Source organism: Macadamia integrifolia, chromosome 10 (assembly GCF_013358625.1).
Source record: "Macadamia integrifolia cultivar HAES 741 chromosome 10, SCU_Mint_v3, whole genome shotgun sequence".
In the NCBI taxonomy this organism is placed as follows: domain Eukaryota; kingdom Viridiplantae; phylum Streptophyta; class Magnoliopsida; order Proteales; family Proteaceae; genus Macadamia; species Macadamia integrifolia.
The window spans coordinates 13,321,416-13,340,912 of record NC_056566.1 but is presented as its reverse complement, the minus strand read 5'-3'; the positions used below and the strand labels follow the sequence as shown (position 1 = coordinate 13,340,912).

Here is a 19,497-nt window from a genome sequence, read left to right as displayed (position 1 = left end):
TAAAGAACGAGGAAAATAGTTAAAACAACCTAGAAAGATATATCAAGAGCAAATTATATTTACTAGGGGAGGAAAATCCGAATTACAGAGTCGAAAAGTAAATAAATAATTAAAATTCCAAATTCAATCTGTATCCATATTCATTTATGGTATCCGCATCCGATCCGTTTACATCCCAATTAATACCGCATCACCCAAGCATCGGTAAAAGTAATAATATCGATAACTAATTTTGTTAAACTTGTGCGGCCCACACAAAGCATGTGGGACCAAAAACAGAAACACAAAGGAAATAACTCCATAGCTCAGCCCAATTGAGCCGTATGCGTAATGTGCACCTCCCTTTTCACTCCTACCCTATTCAAGCTTTCTGCTGCCGGTCGATGCCTCATGGCGCGCATTTGATACGAAAAACAACAAAGTGGGTCCCACCACAGCTAACGCAATGTTAAAACAGATTTCTCCACCCGCAAATCCCTCTCAAATTTAGCTCACACCCTACTTTATATTATCCGTTAGATTGGAATCCAAAACCCTCTCTCTCTCACACGAAATAAAAAAGAGTATTTCCCCCTTTTTTTATCGCAATTCATCCGCCACCAACGAAATAGCAAATCGACTTCCTGGAAAAAGAGAAGAAAGGGAAATAAGATTCACGTCTTGGCGGTCTCGCCCTTGGAGATTTCACGGGTTCTTCGGGTTTAGCCCTTTTTTGATTCATCAGAGATTTCAATTCTCAAGCCGATCCGCTTCATTCATTTAAAGTTTATTCTCTCATCGTCTCATCAGGGACTGTAGAGAGAGAAGAGGAAGAAGAAGAGGGAGGGAGAGACTGGGGAGGGAGGGAAGGGAATGACTGGGGAAGGGGTGAAGAAAAGAGGGTTATTGTGTAGTGGTAGGAAGAAGAAGGACAAGATGAATCGAGCTCAGAGTCAGAGCAGCAGAGATGGGTTCGATTCAGAAATGAAAACAGAGGAGGGAAAGTATCAGAGTAAGAAGAGATTCGAGCGTCAGCTTGTGAAATACGAAGCTTTGCCTGATTATCTCAAGGACAACGAGTTTATTCTTGATTATTACAGGTCTGAATGGCCCATCAAAGATGCCATTCTCAGCGCTTTCTCTTGGCACAACGAAACTCTCAATGTTTGGACGTAATCTCCTCCATCCTCCTCCTCCTTCCTCCCCCCCCCCCCCTTTCTATATATCTCTCTCTAGAGTTTTTAATGGTGAAATTGATGAACTTGTGAGCAGGCATTTGGGGGGATTTCTAATTTTTGTGGCGCTGACGGTGATGAGCTCCATGGATATCCCGGAAGGTCGAGGAAGCTTTCTCTCTGGTTTCTCAAGGTGATCATTCTCGGCATTAGAGATTTCCTCCATTACTTTTATGGGATTATTCTTGAATTTCATTTTTCTTTGCTTATTCGATGTTTGGATAGGTCGATTCCAGGGGCTTTCATCACTGCTAACAACTCAGACAAATTATTTCCGGTAAGTTCACAACTCGGGTCGTCCACCATTCTTTTATAGAGAGAGAACAGAGTCCCGTTGTTGTCACGCGTTTGGTTAGTCGGATCTAAAATATCTGAAACTGGATTTTCCGCAAAAATAAGAAATCTTAAACCATATGTAATTTAGGAATTCTCCCCACCTGAAACGCCTGAAAATCCCTCTCTAGATTCTCTGAGTCAACCCTACAATCTCACCCTACAAACCCGGACTTCATCAGTTTGTCTCCAAGGCTGTGTTTGGTGCTCAACGAAAATGGAGTTTCTTTTAGTACGGAAAGCACCACGAAAATCTGAAGAATCAGTTTTTTCGGTGTTTCAGTCCAAAAATTCCCCCAACGCAAACACACTTCTTTTTGAGTGCACACCTGATGACTGATGAGTGATGAGTAACCCTCCTCGTGATTTTGTCCTTTAACTATTTGCCACGTGGAAAACTTAATTGAACACGAGTAAGTCTATCTGGTTGAAAATTACATTAGACGGCATGCCACTTATGGTGTAGTAGAATTTACTTTAGTGGTATTTTTGTAATTTTCTTTTTAAAATTATAAAATTCAATTTAACAGACCTTTTAAATTTGCTTTGATCTAAAACAAAAGGGGATTAGTACTTTGGATCCATCTCTTCTTTGTTCATTTAAGTTTGCCACGTTAGGAGGGTGGTTTGACAAATGCTAGATATGAAACATGGACCCAACTATGTCCAATTATGTTTGCCACTTGGCAGGTAGTGACAAATACCAGACATAACATGTGGACCCAGTGTGCCCAATTGGGTTTACCACATGGCAAATAGTGACACATATCAAACACAAGGAAGAATCAAGAATATAGTTAAACAAGTTACATACCTTTTTGCTTGGGGATGGGGACCTAGGACTAGGATGGTTGTAGCTTAGGTAACAAACTAACAATGTGAGGCCTCCTCCATTGCTGTACCTAACTACCTACTCTTTATCTGCCAATAAAGGTTTAACAGTGTTACAGTACAGTTAAAGAGGTCAGGTTACTGGTAGGAATTGGAAAATCTTTCATGAGCTTAATTGGAGGTTCAACAACCCAACCACCCACCCATAACCCCATGACCCTATGACCAATTCGTATATGGGCCATGGGGGACAAATCAAATCCAAATTCAGATGTGGTATAAAGCACAAGGGAGATGGGATGGGGACACCGCCCACGTGGGACATGGTTTCATATCGGACGAGAATGGGTTTATGTGAAAATCGTCTGCAATCACTGTATAGCATAGTGAGCATTGAGTAGTTGGGAACCCCTTGGGACGCATGTTCAGATGCTCTCAACTGTCCGATGTTCATCGCATCTCAGCATTCTCTGTAAAGGATGTGGACTTATGGGTTCATTTCAAAAGGGTGGAGAGAGATATACAAAGTGAGCCCCAATTTGCAACGCGGAGGCAGTGTAACCAGCCTTATACTTGAAGTATAAATTAAAAAGAATTTGGTAAAATTTTAAGGGAAAATGGTTTTTTTTTTTTTGGGTGGAGAGTGCGGATCCTGTGTTAGTATACATCCGATGGCTGGGAGGATTCGAATATGCTTCGCCACATACGAGTGCATATCTCTAGTTCCTCCCAGCCATTGGATATACACTAAACCTCCAATGGCATTGGAGAGGATATGAATCTCTAGTTGATAGAGGAAAAACTTTTCTTTTGGGTAGGGGGGGGGTTAAATTTTAATTTAACTAATAATTGTTGATATTCTGTAGGACATGAAACCACGACAAGTAACATCACAAGGGTCAGTCTTCCAAGTGGACGAAGGAGAAAGTAATGGAATTGATGCACTCCCTCGGTGGCCCTGGTTTGTGTTCTTGGTTGGTGCCATGGCTTGCTTGGTTTGCAGCTCCCTCTCCCACCTCCTTGCCTGCCACTCTCGCCGTCTTAATCTCTTCTTCTGGCGCCTTGACTATGCTGGTATCTCCATCATGATCGTCTCCTCCTTCTTCACCCCAATTTACTACATCTTCTTCTGCCACCCCTACACTAGACTCCTCTATCTCTCCTCCATTTCCACCCTTGGTGTCCTCGTCATCATCACATTACTAGCTCCTGCCCTCTCCTCTCCTCGCTTTAGGCCATTCAGGGCTATCCTCTTCCTCACCATGGGCTTCTCAGGGGTCATACCAGCCGGCCACGCCCTTGCCTTACATTGGGGCGCCCCACATATTTTTGTATCTCTTGCATATGAACTTGCTATGGCACTCTCCTATGCCACCGGTGTAGCATTCTATGTTAGCCGGATCCCAGAGCGGTGGAACCCCGGAAAATTCGATATTGCTGGCCACAGCCATCAGATCTTCCATGTGCTCGTCGTCGCCGGAGCACTGGCTCATTATGCTGCCTCACTGGTGATCTTGGATTTTCGCAAGGCTTCTCCTACCTGTCTGACATGGAGTAGTTAAAAGTTACAAATTGTATGAGTGGGACAATATTCCATATCAATTTAGCTTTGATGAATTAATGGTGAATATATAATTGAGTAGATCCAGATAAGAAAGAACTCTATTTTTCTTGCAAGAGACATTGGAGATGTTCATCACTGAATAGTGAAAGTTTATCCATCCTAAACAGCATCTCACAACTACAGATAACCAACAGGGATCAATATGATCCTAACCCACAGGCCGGTGATTGAAGGTGACCCATACTTAGAGAATTTAAAGCCTTACCGACCAGCCCATACTGATACAGCAGGGAAGAACATATTCTCTCCCCATTGCATCTAAGCTTTATGCTACCTGCAATGCAAAGACCATAGAAAGAAATTCCATTTCATCGGAGATGTAAGTTACATCGCGAGGTGATTGCGTCTCCCGGGGTGAGGGTTCAAATCATATGGCAAAAGTGGTGTTTTGTGCCATTACTCCATTTTCATAAACGTTCAGTGACTCAACCATGTCAACCAACTAGTTTTATTACAGACCAAGATTACCAAGAAAGTTATTCACCTAATGTATTCACCATATTTGATCTTCAGCTAAAGGCAAGAAAAATTCCCAGTTAACAGTAAGCACCACTACCTTGCACAGCTCCTCAACTGGAGATTTACCAATCAGAAAACTAGTTTCCCTACAGTTTGTTATTATTTACTTGGACGGCAACATGAATTCAAAGCATGAAACAAAGAGAAGAACATAACTCCCAGCATTACCAATCAAACAGCGCCTTCTGCTGTCCAGTAGATTTCATCAACATTCTATTATGTAGTTCGAAACATCTCTATTGCCGGACCTTCTCAGTCTCTTCTACAAAATCTTATGGAAACATGAAGTTCTTAAATTGCTCAAATTGCCACAAACTCTTTTAGCAAAGGAAACCAATTCATATTTCTCTGTTGTTTGGCAACAAATTCACTTCACATCTCTCTCTCATCTCTCTGTGTCCACCACAAATCTGTGAAGTTGCAAAGTAAGAGAACTTAAATTTCTGTAGAAAAGTTAAGATCCTCCTTGACCTTGTTAACTCCTGACCTCAATAACCTCAGCTTCACTGTCACTGTAATCTCCCCAACACTTAGTTGGCTTTTCCACAGCTATCACCTTGTCGCAAGTTTCTTTTGCAACCACAACATTATTAGAAACTGCAACTATAGCTGTAGGATCATGTTCCACTTCCAGATTTGACTTTTCATCATCTCCAGATGGATGCCCTTGCTTGTTTTGATCATCTTGTGGGTTTTCCCCCTCCTTCCCTTCCAATGAAGGCTTTTCAGCATTCTCTTCTGTCGCAATATCAGTTCTGTTTTCAGCTACTTCATCTGTTGAAGACTCGAGTGAACCGTTTGGAGACACTGGAATACCATCAGGAGATGCCGTACATGGGGCCAAAATACCAGGTGGGAGTGATGGATGGCCATTTGGAGGCACAGGAACAGCAAGGGAAGAAGCTGGAAAACTATTTGGAACCCATGGTTGCCCTGGTATGAACTCAACTGCATGTGGGTTCATTATTTTAGGAGGGCTTAGGTGATTCCCATCCCCAGCATTTTCACTATTCTGGAAACCATCCCTTTTGCGTGGGACCCGATTTCCAGACCGGTTGTAGCCTCCTGACAGACGGGGACCATAAGGAACCCTGGCCATTGCTGACTGATGAGATTTACGAACAGGATTAACAGTCAGCATAGGAGGAACATTAATAGGTGGAGGCAAAATTCCACCAGGATCTTTGAAACCTGGCATGGAAACTGACTCGAAGACAGGAACCATGGATGGGTTGAATGGAAGTGCCGCTGCAGAAAGTTTTCTACTTGTCTCTTTCCCAGGTTCTGCTTCCTGCTTCTTTTCTCCTGCAATTGAAGGCTTCTCATTCTCACTTTCATTAGATACAGATTTTGGACTTTCACTTTCACCTGCCCCTTTTTTTTCAACAGTGCTTGCATCTTCTCTCGGTAAATGCATTACATCTTCTCTTGCAATAGACTGAGGTTCCAAATCAGATAAAGTAGCTGATTGTTCCCTCATGGTAACTTCTGTACCCGAAGTTTCAGATTCAGTTAAAGTAGCATTTGAACCCTTCAAAGAATCAGAATTATCAGAAAGTGCTGCAACTTCCCCACCTTCAATTTTTCCTTCAACAGAAACACACTTTACTTCATGTGGAAGATCAGTAACTGAATTATCACTCCCTTCTGTTTCTTTACATTCAATCACAGATTCCTTTAATTCCTCACTAGAAAGCAGTGGTCGATGCTTACCCTCAATGAGATTCTGGACCTTTTCCTCATTTCTATTCTTTACTGTTGTCTCTACATCAATTTGAGCCAATTTTGTTACAGCATTTTCCTTGCTTTCCTCAGGGTTATGCTCCTCGGTCCGATTTTCCTTTGGTAGCTGCTCCATTACAGCTTTCACTATTGTCCCAGGTGGAGCCAATGCAACCTCTTTGTACGATAAGAGCTTTCCAGCTGATTGCACATTGATTGGACTGGTTAGAGAAGCAGATTTTGTGGGAGCAGGGCTAGCTGGAGCTGATTTTGGGATCAGAGATTTTTCTCCAGCTGTAACTGAAGTGGCAGGGTTATTAAGTTTTGGACTAAAGCTTGAACTCTTAACTAACATCCTCTGAGTAGGAACAGTAGTAGCATTATTTGGAGAAGTTCTTTGGGGTTGGAAATTGGTAGGCCTTCCTCTGTATCCTGCGGAGTCTGAAGCATTCATGGAATTTGTATTCAGCTTTGCTAGGCTTGGCCTCCTTGAGCCAGAGGACTTACGACCTGCAGGTCGACCCTTCGGAACAGCTTCTTGCCATCCTTCATCAGAGGTATCTTCCTGTGCTGGATAGTCATCCTGTTGATTCAATGTGGACCCATCCATAATACTCATAATAGGTTTCTCATCTTTAGATTCTACAAACCGAGCTTCTGTTTTGTTTTCCTTGTCACTGTAGGTCTCTGTCACAAGATAAGTGGGCGACAATGATTCATCCTTTTGATATTCATCTGTAGCTGTGTCCCATTGGTTTTGACCCTGTTTTCCTTTTATCTGTAGTGATAAGGTAAGGAATTCCAATGCTGATGTCAGAAGGATGAAAGGAAATTAAGATAAAATATGCATTTAAGCTTGAGGGAGAAATGCATTTAAGCTTGAGGGAGAAATATACCTTTGCATGGGCTTGCTTCTTTTGGTTTTCTTTCCCTTTCAGGTCAGCATCTGGGTTTATGTAATCTAAAAGGTCCGACACACTGATCCAAAAGTGGGGTAGAGAATTAGATATCATTGACAACACAATTTCCTTGAATAATGATAATTTTATCTTTTTGAGGTTTGAAATAGAAAATGTGATAGCCATTCTTTTCATACTCATTGAACAGAAACAACAACGAAAATAGTCACAGTAATACTAAAAATAATAAAGAGTACCAGAAGAGAGGCTAAAAGGAAGGTCTAATGAACAAGCCAGATAATTGGGACATAAACCAATACAGTAAGACTATGACAGAATCCATCATCATGCATTAATATTAGCTATTGAATCGATGCGCTATCCACTGTGTCGATGGCAAAAATAATAAATAATATAAAAAGTTTACATGACAGTAAAAAACAGCTATGATTAATAATACTTCACAAAATCGAAGGGGTGGTATGATTTTAGGCCATCACAATAGCTAGTGATTGCAAAACCCCATTATTAGGACCAAATTTTTCAGTTTCCCAAGGAGCAAGAACCATGGACTAAACATAGCAGAAAAGTAAACAACAATGAAACTCCATTAAACCAAGCCTTTTTCCCAACTATATGGGGTTGGCAATGCAGATCATGTTTCACCACTCAATCCTCGAGTGAATTCATGTTTGTCGTGAAAAAAGTAGCTAATCAAATAATATTAAATCTCTATCCAGGAGTTAACTATTGAATAGCTATCATTGACGATTCAAAATGGGTGATGCATATCTAATCAAAAGAGTAGTGGTTTCTAAGCCATCAAATTCATGGCTAGATGAAGAATCCTGACTCTTGTAGATATCAAACTTTTCTGTGTCTCATGAAAGATTAACCAGCCTCTCTTATAGTCTTACCTTAAGTGACCTTTGCTCGCTATAGAAGCATAAGTCTTCGGGGTACCATTGCGTGCAGCTTCTTGCTGTTCAAGGGCCTTGGATTCAAAGTACTCTAACCATGCAGCAGCATCCTGAAAACACCGAAAGTGAAGGTAATCTATGAAAGAAGCTAATTAAAATATGAAATCTACTATTACCATTGAACATGAATGACTGTACCTGAGTGCGGAGATCTTCTGATCCAAGCTTGGCTTGCAGTATCTGTAAAGTGGTTTGTTCATGCTGAACGCTCAATGAGTATGCTTCCATCATAGAGAGAGCAATTGCAATGGCATGATAACTGGCAGCAGTCTGAAAAAAAAAATCCAAGAATACAGATTATCCACCTTGCATGTGTACTGGCTATCCAGATCAATTGTTTCAATACACACATTAGAGAAAGAGCGGGAAATACCTGTATATGATCAGCTCCCAGAAGCCTTTGATTACACTTGAGAGCCTCATGTAGGTACCTAAGTGCGAGATGAATGTTTCCCAAGCCTTCTTCCATCATTGCAATGTTAATATAAGTGGCAGCGGTATTTGGATGTGAGGGCCCACAAGTTAAATGTAGAAGAAACAAAGCGCGATTGACATACCTAGGACCAGGGAAAAGAAAAATGTAAGCTATACATTACAACATAACATCTTTTCTTTGTCCATACACTTACACCAACAGCCTTAGCTCTCTCAGACAGAAAATTGCTTACTGTTTCATGAGGATAACATATTCAAGTGTTTTGCAGAGAGAAAGATGCAATTTTGAAAACCACCGGTAGAGTCCTGTTCAATATTCCGTTATTGCTTGGAACCCTGTTTGTCCTGTAATATTTTCCAGTTGTTTCTCTTTTGATGCATGAATGCCAACACTAGCTTAAGAAGCAAAGGGGGCTATCCAGCCACAAACAAGCAAATGTGCACATACATTTGAATAGCAACAAAACAAAATAATTATTGTTCAGAGGTGAAAGTATGGGCAACAAGACTGAAGTAGCCAACCCCAAGTTGGGGCTTAGAGAGAGAGAGAGAAAGAGAGATTTTTATTCTCTAAGAAACCTCCTGGTTGCGTTAACACTTAGAGGGCGGGAATTTTGTTCTCTAAGACACGTCTTGACTTGAAATATACACCCAATAGTTTTGTTAACTACGTGATTCCATTTGGTAAAACTAATAGAGCCACCTTCATCGTCTTAATTTATGTCGCATAGAAGAAAGAAGATGAGTTTGAAGCTCCTAACATGCTTGCAGTTTTTTAGGTGGTTTGTTAGTTTGAGATGGCAAGGAAATCCTTATTCTTACAAAATCTAAATTAATTACTTAAAAAAATTCATGTGGCATGCACCACATAAAGATAAAATAAAGGATGAATAAAATAGATCTAATTTAGGAGTAGCTCTAATACATGATAAGTTGAGAGAATTTCGTTTGAGGTGACACAGACATGTACGACAGAGACCTTTGAATGATCTAGTAAGGAGCAGTGATATGATTCAATTAGAGGGAGCTAGAAGAGTCAGAGGTAGACCTAAAACGACCCTAGGAGAAGTAAGGAAAAGCATGCAGTAGCTTACACCTAAACAAGTATGTCTTTGAATAGAATTAGAGCTGATTGGAGAAAAAAGATCTATGATTCATGTAGCGAATTTAGTTGGGATAAGGCTCAGTTGAGTTGAGTCAGATGCACAGCATAAAGAATGCGATAGGAACTTTGGCAAAAATATTTTTCCAAGTCTATGCCAGCTCATAAAGTAAAAAAAAAAAAATTCTCCTGATCCTTGTTACTCTTACAAATTATTTCCCTCTATGCTGTCTTCAACAGAAATGATCAAAAAAGCAACTGAAGCCCAGGAAATCAATAAAAAAACAGAGACTTACTCCAAGGCCAATTCTGTATGTTGAAGCCGGTAGTAGAAAACAGCAAGATCCCCATAACTCTTCATTGTATCTGGATGATCAAGGCCAAGTTCTCTCTCATTGATATCCAAAGCCTTCTGCTGATAGATGGTTGCCTGCTTATATGTTACATACAGAAATGCATATCATGTGTGATCGATAATAGCAGGCGAAAGAGCTTATTAAAACCAATGGAGTGGGTATTTAATCATTGAATTTGTGCATAGTAATCATCTACATGAATGCAAAAGAGAGATATCTGCTAAGATTGAAAGTGCAAGAGCTTAAATATGGCCATACAGACCATTTTCCAACTATTTAACAATGATATCCTGTTACAATGTCAGCTGTGATATCATGTATGGTTGTACAACTGACCTATAAAATTTTCTTTGAGTTTTAAAGGAAAAAGTCGATCACATAACACTCTGGACGCACCCTTCTACTTCATCCACCATATTCTAATTCCTTTTGATTCCAAAGTTGATCTCCGTAATACCTAGTATAGCACTACAGCCAAAATAAGAAGAAAAAAAAAATGTTTGTCAAAGCACATACCTGGTTAAAATCCCCAGTGTGGTATAGCACTACAGCCAAAAGGCTATATGCTCCTGCTGTCATTCGATGGTAAGGACCACATACTGCCACAAGCTTTGAGAGTGCCTTCAAAACTCAACATGAACAATTAGGGTTTTGAATGCCAGAAAAACCACTCAATTTGTCAGGAAAAATAGATCATGGTTGCAATACCTTAGTACCATAGTTAACAGCATCTTCCAGTTTTCCTTTATCCAATGACATCTTGGATGACTCCAATAGTGTACGCCCATCTGCAGATGAGCATGCTACATGCTGTATCACAAATTACAACCATTAAAGCTTCCATAAGAACTTACAACGTTTTCAATACCAGTCTTACATAATAAAATCATGTATATTACCTTATTTACTGGGACCATGCTAATAATATCTGATTTCCTAAAAGGTAATGGAGTGTCCATATCATAATCCCTAGGGGCAAGCTCAAGTCCAACCTGATAAGAGATGTTCAATTAACAAAAATAGGGAGAAGGTCAATAAACTAAAAACTATACTAAAAATACAGTGATTGAGTTCGGGTACCTTGTGGCATAGCCCGCGAAGAATGGAAAACTTCCTCAAACCCTGGCAAGTTCCATTTTTCCAGCACCACCCAAACCTCTTCAAGAGGTAGGTCTCTACCCATTTCCATTTGAGGTTATCGTCATTAGTCATGTATGCATCAACATTTCCAGTGGAAAGTTTTCCAAACAAGATATTCAAGCATGAGGCTATAGACCCAACCAAGTCTCCTACACCATCAACTGCTGCAATAACTGCTTGTAGTATGCGCTTATAAGCTCGAACAACCATCTCATGTATACAGAGTGACTGTACATGAGGGAGCTTGTCTGCAAGTTCAACCTGGTGTGATGCAAGGGAAAACAAGAAATACACAAAATGGTTTAAAATCTGAAGAAACTTTTGATGAAGTGAAATACATGCTCTCAGGAAAAACAATACTTATGAAAAAGTTCAGAAGTAAATGATAACAAGGTAAGATGAATAACTGAGTTGTAAAATAAGATTAACTAGGTGCCTAGGCAACTAGGTCAGCCCCAGATGTAGACAATAGAATGCGTAGGCTGTAAGAAATCCAGTCGCTTACCTAATGTTTCAACGTTCAAGTGACGACCCAGGCATTGGGTAATCACTATGTGCTATTTTTGTGCCAGGAGATAGAGGAGCTGAGGAGATAAATAATTATATACAAAGGTATTTGAATAGTTGCATGTAAGATTGTACAAGTCCAACAAATTCAATCCCATGGCCACACTAATATATTGTTCAAATTATCATAGTATTTAAATTTATGTAGAGTTCTCGGGAAAATGTGCTGGGGATTTACCCTACCTAATAGCATATTTGGGAAATAATATTAAAATTCATGTCACTGCCAATATTTAACTCCAATAAAATGACTAACCAGATTTTAGAAAGATAAAAGTCATAAGTAGTTCTGAGAATGCACCGGACAATTGGACAGGCACCTAGCTGTTAAGCAAAACTGATGGCTGGACTGTGTATTAGTTATAAGGATGACAGAAAAGTCATAAGGATTAAGGAATCAAACCCCATGAACAAGCAATATCGAATAAACACTTCTAGCCTGAATGCCATGATGTTGGAACAAAAGATAAATTTTTTTGCCAGCAAGGAAAATAGAAAAATACTACTTAATTATGTGACCACAAGTTTTCTCTCAGATAAAAAATATTTGGCAGTTCCCTTCTGAAAATAGACTTGCATTGAACCACTAGAAATAGCCAATAGGACAAGGCACTGAGCATAGTCAAGAAATCTCCCAAATAAGCCATTAAACGGTTCAAGCTTAGCAGTGAACTCAATTCTGGTGAATGTATGAGTAAGTTAGAGCTATTATTGAAAAGCGCCATAATCTGTAAAGGATCCACCTTCTGCAGAGTCCCAGGGGAGGCAGTCTGGAGTTCGCATTTTCTTGCACAAATCTGTCACCCTCGGACTCAAACCACACTCTTACACTGGCAGCTCAAGCATTGACATGTTCTTGAAAACTTCAAATAGAATTTTCAAAATCTTCAAAATTTTGGGGATGTACGATTAGTCCATCACTAAGACCAATGGAAGTCTCTTTTGTGAAAGAGTGCCTTCTTCATCTATTACAAAACTATTAATCCAAAAAGGAGGAAGAAGAAAAAACGAGAAAGAAAGCTTCTACCAGAAGAAGGTATTCAAGTACTCACCACCTGTCCCAATGAACAAATTTGCAAACCCCTGGTATGCATAAAGTCAGTTAATGTCCTCCCATCAACTGGAGAAAGTTCGAGCGACCCAAAATCTGCAACCTGATAACAGTTGAAGAAACAAAAATCAAAATGTAAGGTTCCATAAAACATCAGGAGCAAGGAATTTTTTATGTGAAGGAAAGCCAATTTTACCAATTTCGGAAGTGCAGTATCAGCATAGTATTTATGAGCCATCTCAATCAATTCACCTGGTGCCTGCCACCATACATGAATCAGACCCCATAATACAATACCAAGGTCCTTGAAATTTCAAGGTAAAACAAATGAACTCATATACTTAGGTAAATAAGAAGCGGAACAAACCATGAGGTGAAGACCAGTTTCTGATTCTTTCAGACGCTGGAATGCTGATTCAGAGAGCAGCTTTTTCAACATCAGTTCTTTATCCGAATCTTGTTTTTCTAATTCCTTTAGATTAGTGATATCTGATTTCTTGCTCACATCTCCGTTGCACATAGGACTTTCCTTTGCCAGCTCACTTTTGCTGCTCTTGTCATCTATCTTTTTCCTAATTTCCTTGAGAAGCCCTCCTTGTTTCCCTAGACCTTTGACAGTTGGTTCAACCTTAACTTCTTCAGTTTTCTTAGACTCAGTTTTCCCTGAAGCCTGATTTTGCAAATGTTGCACCCAGCATGCTCCAAGCTCCCATCTGATAGACTTCCTCTGTTTATTGTCTTTCTCTTGCAATTTTGCCAGGCTGTCCCCTATTACTTTTCTTACCAAAGACCTAGCAGATTTTAAATCTTCAGTATCCGGAATATGTGATCGGTGAACTGCACTGGATGTTTGAGGTGCAGATGCCTTGTGTAGTAGCATTCTCAAGCTGAAAAGCAATTCCAAAAGCAAACCATGACCAATTAATCAAAGGGGTCTGTGGTTTCTTAAGTTGTTTCTATCTATACTAAAGATTTTGCATGAATCTGACTTGCAATGGACAAAGTATAAGCCCCACAATGATATCCATTTTGGTTCCCATAAGCACTACAAAGCCAAAGGTGTCCCAAGGGACCTACCTGTTAACATTCAAGGCATTAGCACCTCCATCAGGCTGATCCTCAATTTCAATGTCCTGAGGCATAGGGTTATCCTCCCAATTAACTTCAACTGGAACTTTCACAACACCCGTCCATCCACAATATCTAACTACCACAACGCCTAAAGTAGCAGTATCCTGCAAAAGAACTACACTACTTCAAGGTTTAATGCTAACTAGTTCAACAGACAAAATAAGAGCATACTATGAAAGTTAAATATCAATTTTATAGAACATAAATTAACTATATTACTTACATGAACTGTAGCACTCTCATCTGCAGTTATCCCTTTCAGTAAGTTTCTCTGTGCAAGCTCCTCGGGTGTCATTCCTGGAGCCTGACTTCCATCAATTTTGGCAGCCAATTTTGTGCTTGCATCAGGCACATCTCTTGTTACTGATATCCGCAAATCACCAACTTCCTCTTCATGCAAAGTAGCAGGGAAATTTGGATAGCATGTATTACTATCAATAAGACGCTGTATAGCTGCAACAGCTTTAAAGACTGAAACATCAACAAATAGGCTATGAAGTAAGAAGGCTTTTCGATCTCGGACTTGTCTTTCCTCCGCTGTCTTACAAGGCATAGTGGCCAGAACTGAAAACTCCCTTGCCCACTGTCTGTGATCATGCTTCCCATCTCTGCCTTGACCACCTCCATTTCCTCCCCAGTTTTCATCTTCCACAGGAAGAGGGGGAAATGTAGAAGGGTTATCTGCAGCAACGGGAGGAACAACCCACGTGTTTGCTCGGAAACCATAAGGAAGGTTCCCAAACTGAAGAAAGCAAATGTTATTGTGGACTCAAGGTCTACATATAACTAGAGGAATACCTTCAGCAAAAAGAAACATAACTCAAGGTATAAATTGAAATCTACTTACCTTATTGTGCCCAGTGAAAGCTTTCATGAGAGAGTTGTAAGCCTACAAGGAATATGGCATCAAAGATTAATAGGAGATGGAACAATCACGGACAAATGAAAAGAAGCAACAAAGGAAAATGGAAGATAAACACAGGTCACACAACAATACAGGAAGTTAGTTTAAAACTTACAGCATCAAAAGCTCGGCTGATTTGCAGCAGCAAACCAACCAAAGAGCGACTCCTGAGAAGCTGTTTTCCTGCAGGGTAAAACCCTTCCCGGGAGGCAACAATTGTCACTGGTTTCCCACTACAAACCCGAACCTGCACACAACCATTCCAAAGTCTCAACCCCGTAAACATATAATTACACCAATAACAACAGCCACCGTCAAATTAATAAAAAGTACTTAAAAGGAAAACTTACATCAATTTGGAAGAAATCATCTTCGGTTTTATCCTGAAGGAACGGTCGGGAAGACCTCCTAATGTCTGCATAAGAGAATAACAGTACCCAATCACAATAATCGAAGAAGAAAGAAACCCACATGAAAAACCAACAGCAGAATAAAACCCATTCAAAATAATTGAAGAGAAAAGAAACCCACATTGTACAGGAGACGTAATATGCGAGAACGAGAAGAAATCGTAGAACTGCCCCAGCTTTGGTGGAGGGCACATCGAAGTGAAATCACCTTTGTCCGTCGCGTCCTTCTCAGTATCGACAGCCACCAAAGCCTCAGACTTCCCTTCTTTACTAACTTTGTCGACACATCCAGCTTTATCATTTCCACTAACGGTAACAGTCGATTTCTTGCTCCCTGCTTTGGTTTTCGAATTGGGTTCACCACCAGCACCATTCTCTTTAAGCGAATCGACAGGGGCTTCGCCATCATTGGAGCTAGGTTCCTTTGGAAAGGATGAACCGGATTCTTTGGGGCTCGATCGTCCACCATGTTTGGGAGAAAGCGAAGAAGATCCGAAGGAGGTTGTGCAGGCAACGATGTCTAGAAGTCGCCGGACATGGGCGACGGCGAGTTCTTCCGTGTAATCCTCTGCTAGAAAAAGCCAGGAGTACTTTCAGCATCTCAGCGTGTGTAAGTCCGGTAGTATATTAATGAAATGGGTTATAGGTTTGTAAATCATTGGATTGGATGATCACAACAAATAGTTTAAATGATATGCTAATCCAACGATTAGAAGTATATTGATTACCTTCGACGATGGTGAGATGGAAAGGCTTGAGCGAGACAATCTCCAGAGAGTCTTTCAACCTGGCGCCTCGGACCTGCTCGATGAAAGGTCGTTAGCCGTTGCACTTCCCCACCACACCCCGAGTCCGGTTCTGCGACCCATCCACCCGAGAACCACCTACCCGTATGTGTATGCTATATGTACAGTTAGGTGAGAACCTATGTCCTTTTCGCTCCCATGAATGCCCTTCAAAACATTCTTAATGGCGGCAAAAAGGAAATATATCATATGTGAATTATACACATACAGGTGGTGATCCTGGTTTCTAGTTTGGTGGCTTCCTTTCCAAGTATTCCACTGATGATATCAGAAAAAAAAAAAAAAAAAATCTATGGCTGATATCAAATTGAACCCTTTTTATGAGTTTTTTTTTTTTTGTCACGTGAAATGATGATTTTTTTTTTTTTTAATCAAGGTGTTCGGACCAACTTATGCGCACCTCAACTAATTCTCGAGGAGACTAGCACAGTAATCCACCGCCATGATCTCTCACATGAAATGATGATTTGATAATTGGATACTCTTAAGAAATAATTAAGAGAAAATAGATACATATTTTATGGCTGATATCAAAGTGAAGTAGTGAACCCTTTTATGAGTTTTTCTTTCTTTCTTTCACGTGAATGATGATTTGATTATTAGATACCTTAAGAAATAGTTGAGAGAAAATAGATACATACCTCGTGAGATAAGGAGTAGTTGGTTAAATGGCATGTGTCGACATGGAAAGCTAAAAGCTTTCTGATATCCAAGATCTTGTCCGTGGAGATCCCCTACATCCATGAATGACTAAACTTTAATAAATCGAGGGGGAAAGAATGTTCCCTGACAAAGTCCGTCGATAAAGGGTGGAGTTTTTGTAATTCATAAGCCAAGAGTTTTCTTTCGCCGGTTGGTAGCGTAGTTAGTTGTGTGTGGAGTGGTGTGTAAAAATCGGATTTAGATCCTCTCCCCCGAGGACGGTGGAGAGAGAGACCGTCCCCAGCACGCTCGGGCTGGAGAAGATCGTACCAGGATTTTGAGCCTCCTGGTTCTCATCCTCGGAAGACGGAGTTAACTTTTTTCTTTTTTTTGGTGTGAGCAGTCGGAACTGAGGTATGAGTTACGAGCACCATTTGCCCTCCCCACCACCACCCCTCAACTCCTCCTTACAAAGGAAGAAGGTTCGAACCTTAACCGTGACATGGGAGTAGTCCGGCGTCTCAACAGTAAATTCAAGGACCAATGGCAAAACTGTAATAAAAAAAAATACTTATCAATGCTCAAAATTTCAGTGAGAAAAATAAACGAGCATAATTAGAGTTGCAGAGAACAGAGAACCAGAGAGAGAGAGAGAACTCTTACCTTTCTCTTCCTTCTTCTTCTTCTCTCCTTTCGTCTTATGAGGTTTCGATTTCCCAGCCTTCGGAGCCATTGCTCATGAAATACGTCAGAGCAATCGAAAAAGGAACATACAAGAAATCTCAAATCTCTGCAAATTCGAACGAAAACGAGCAGATATGCAGAACTGAGGAGAAGAAGTAGAGAACTGCAATGCTTCTTACTCTTCTTCTTCGTATTCTACATCAAAGCTTCAATCAGAGAAATCGGAGATTGAATTTGCTCTGCATTTCATCCGAATGGATTGAAAAGAGCAATGGAGAAAGAAATTTATTGAAAAAAGATTAGACGAATTGGAATCAGAGATGACTACTTCCGTACTGCGCTTGTTTTCTTTTCTTCTTTGCCTCTCTTCTCGGTGCTTGAGAGATTGAGTAGTAAATGCAACCGAACTGAAGTGCTTTCTGCAGTGCTTGTGCTCTTCTCGAATATAACGTTGGGAGAGGAATGAAGAGAAGTTATTAAAGTGAGAACTAGAGAGAGAGAGAGAGTGAGGGAGAAGGTAAGGTAATGTGGGGTGTGACTTGTGAGCGTTTTAATGGTTGGATGGATGGATTGAATATATGGAGCAATATGATACCAGATAAGGCAGGCATGCTCTCTCTCTCTCTCTCTCTCTCTCTCTCTCTCTCTCTCTCTCTATACACAAAGAGGATGTGAGATTAGCGATTTCCGGCCTCTCGTTTCACTGCCTCAACCACGTCAGCTCTCTCTCTCTCTCTTATGAAAATACCACTCTTCATTTTATACAAAAAAAAAAAGTTTGTTTGGACTAGTTAGTGGTAGAAATGGAAACAAATAAATCGAGATTTGGGATCAAATGTTATGGAAAAGGAGACCAGGTGACCCCGGCCTTAACAACATGGTCCGACCGTCCAGATAGGCCACTACAGTTGTATATTCAATGTAAGATCGATAGGAATCACTTATATGCGTGGTGATATACTACCAAGCACCGACAAATTACTTGAACAGGAAATGAATTTGATGTTTCTTTCCGCCAAAAGTTGATTTGATTGAGTGGGCTTTAGGTTTTTGGATGTCTAAAATGGTTTGAAAATGAGCTGATATAGTCTTTGAATAACTTAACCCCATAAATCGGTTTATAAGATGAAGTGATTCAAGACTATATCAATCCACATCAATTCTCATTAGAAATTGATGTGGGATCAGCCCCCCATATGGTTTATATGGGATCGTAACATACCACAATGCTTCTGAATTCAATGTACACGATGGTCACTTTGGATCAGGCATTCCTTTCTAAGCGACTCTCATTTTGCTCCATGGTTTCTACCTAACGGCTCTCATTCTGACACCAAGTCGCACCTTTCACATACAGGTTGGGCTGAGAATCAACTGCTCTAATACCACTGATACAGTCTTGGAAGAACTCAAACCCATAAAATGGTTTACAAAGTGAAAGGACTCGAGACCATATCAATTCCCATTGGGAAATTAAAGGATTTTGACTAATTAAGAAGATGTCAACCTCTATCTAATAAGAAATTAATTGGGTTTCAAATCTCCTACTTTATTCCCACTTTCTACTATATAAATACTTAAAATAACTCCTCCCATATTCCACCCATGATCACATAATCCCGTAACTCCTAATAACTTCTTCAACCACATAATAAATTCTCCCTATAATAACTCTTACTTACATAATCGATAATGACATAATGACATAATGATTTACATATACCTATTTCACATAACAGAGCCAACCATTCTCTAATGGTAAGTGGAGAACACAGGTTCAGCCTGACCTACTTGATCTAAGAGATTTCACCTACAAACCGATCACCTAGTTGTGCCAAGTTGAAAGGAGATGCGGCTATTTTAACCTTAGGTTGTAAAAAAAATGGTATGACATAATGAAAATTAGAATTTAATTATGCAATCAACATGATGAATCATTGGACATGAAATCAATACACGAGAGATTCGAAGATGGGTTCCTTGCTGTTTTCTAAAGGTGTATGGGTTTCTATTTGCTTTAGCTTTGGTAGAGATGATGGGATTTATATATATATATATATATATATTAAATCCTTCTACCACAATAGAAAATGGTTTATCACTGCCTGCCTCGTTTTCCATTATGCATTTCAATCACACATCTCATG

The 19,497-nt window shown here is 40.1% G+C and overlaps 2 protein-coding genes across 3 annotated transcripts; one reads left to right on the top strand and one right to left on the bottom strand.

The window, feature by feature from the left end:
* Nucleotides 1–586: 586 nt before the first annotated feature.
* LOC122090714 (heptahelical transmembrane protein 3-like) lies at nucleotides 587–4,020 on the top strand. Its single transcript, XM_042660398.1, has 4 exons — nucleotides 587–1,151; nucleotides 1,252–1,347; nucleotides 1,440–1,491; nucleotides 3,245–4,020. The coding sequence occupies exons 1-4, from the start codon at nucleotides 853–855 to the stop codon at nucleotides 3,938–3,940; spliced, it is 1,143 nt and encodes a 380-aa protein (XP_042516332.1). The 5' UTR covers nucleotides 587–852; the 3' UTR covers nucleotides 3,941–4,020.
* A 354-nt stretch (nucleotides 4,021–4,374) lies between these two features.
* LOC122090713 (protein TSS-like) lies at nucleotides 4,375–17,937 on the bottom strand. 2 transcript variants are annotated; one of them, XM_042660397.1, is made up of 24 exons: nucleotides 17,687–17,937; nucleotides 17,330–17,545; nucleotides 17,157–17,218; nucleotides 16,666–16,758; nucleotides 15,947–16,019; nucleotides 15,340–15,786; nucleotides 15,159–15,223; nucleotides 14,924–15,055; nucleotides 14,752–14,793; nucleotides 14,128–14,646; nucleotides 13,851–14,008; nucleotides 13,141–13,660; nucleotides 12,970–13,032; nucleotides 12,775–12,876; nucleotides 11,096–11,416; nucleotides 10,915–11,007; nucleotides 10,724–10,825; nucleotides 10,532–10,636; nucleotides 9,956–10,089; nucleotides 8,496–8,679; nucleotides 8,261–8,392; nucleotides 8,060–8,172; nucleotides 7,140–7,221; nucleotides 4,375–7,021 (listed from the first exon to the last, which is right to left on the bottom strand). In XM_042660397.1, exons 2-24 carry the CDS (start codon nucleotides 17,397–17,399, stop codon nucleotides 4,997–4,999), a joined length of 5,637 nt encoding a protein of 1,878 aa, XP_042516331.1. In that variant the 5' UTR covers nucleotides 17,400–17,545; nucleotides 17,687–17,937; the 3' UTR covers nucleotides 4,375–4,996. The 2 variants fall into 2 exon arrangements, with proteins under 2 accessions (XP_042516331.1, XP_042516330.1); XM_042660396.1 differs by having other exon boundaries at nucleotides 17,330–17,937.
* Between the last annotated feature and the right edge of the window lie 1,560 nt (nucleotides 17,938–19,497).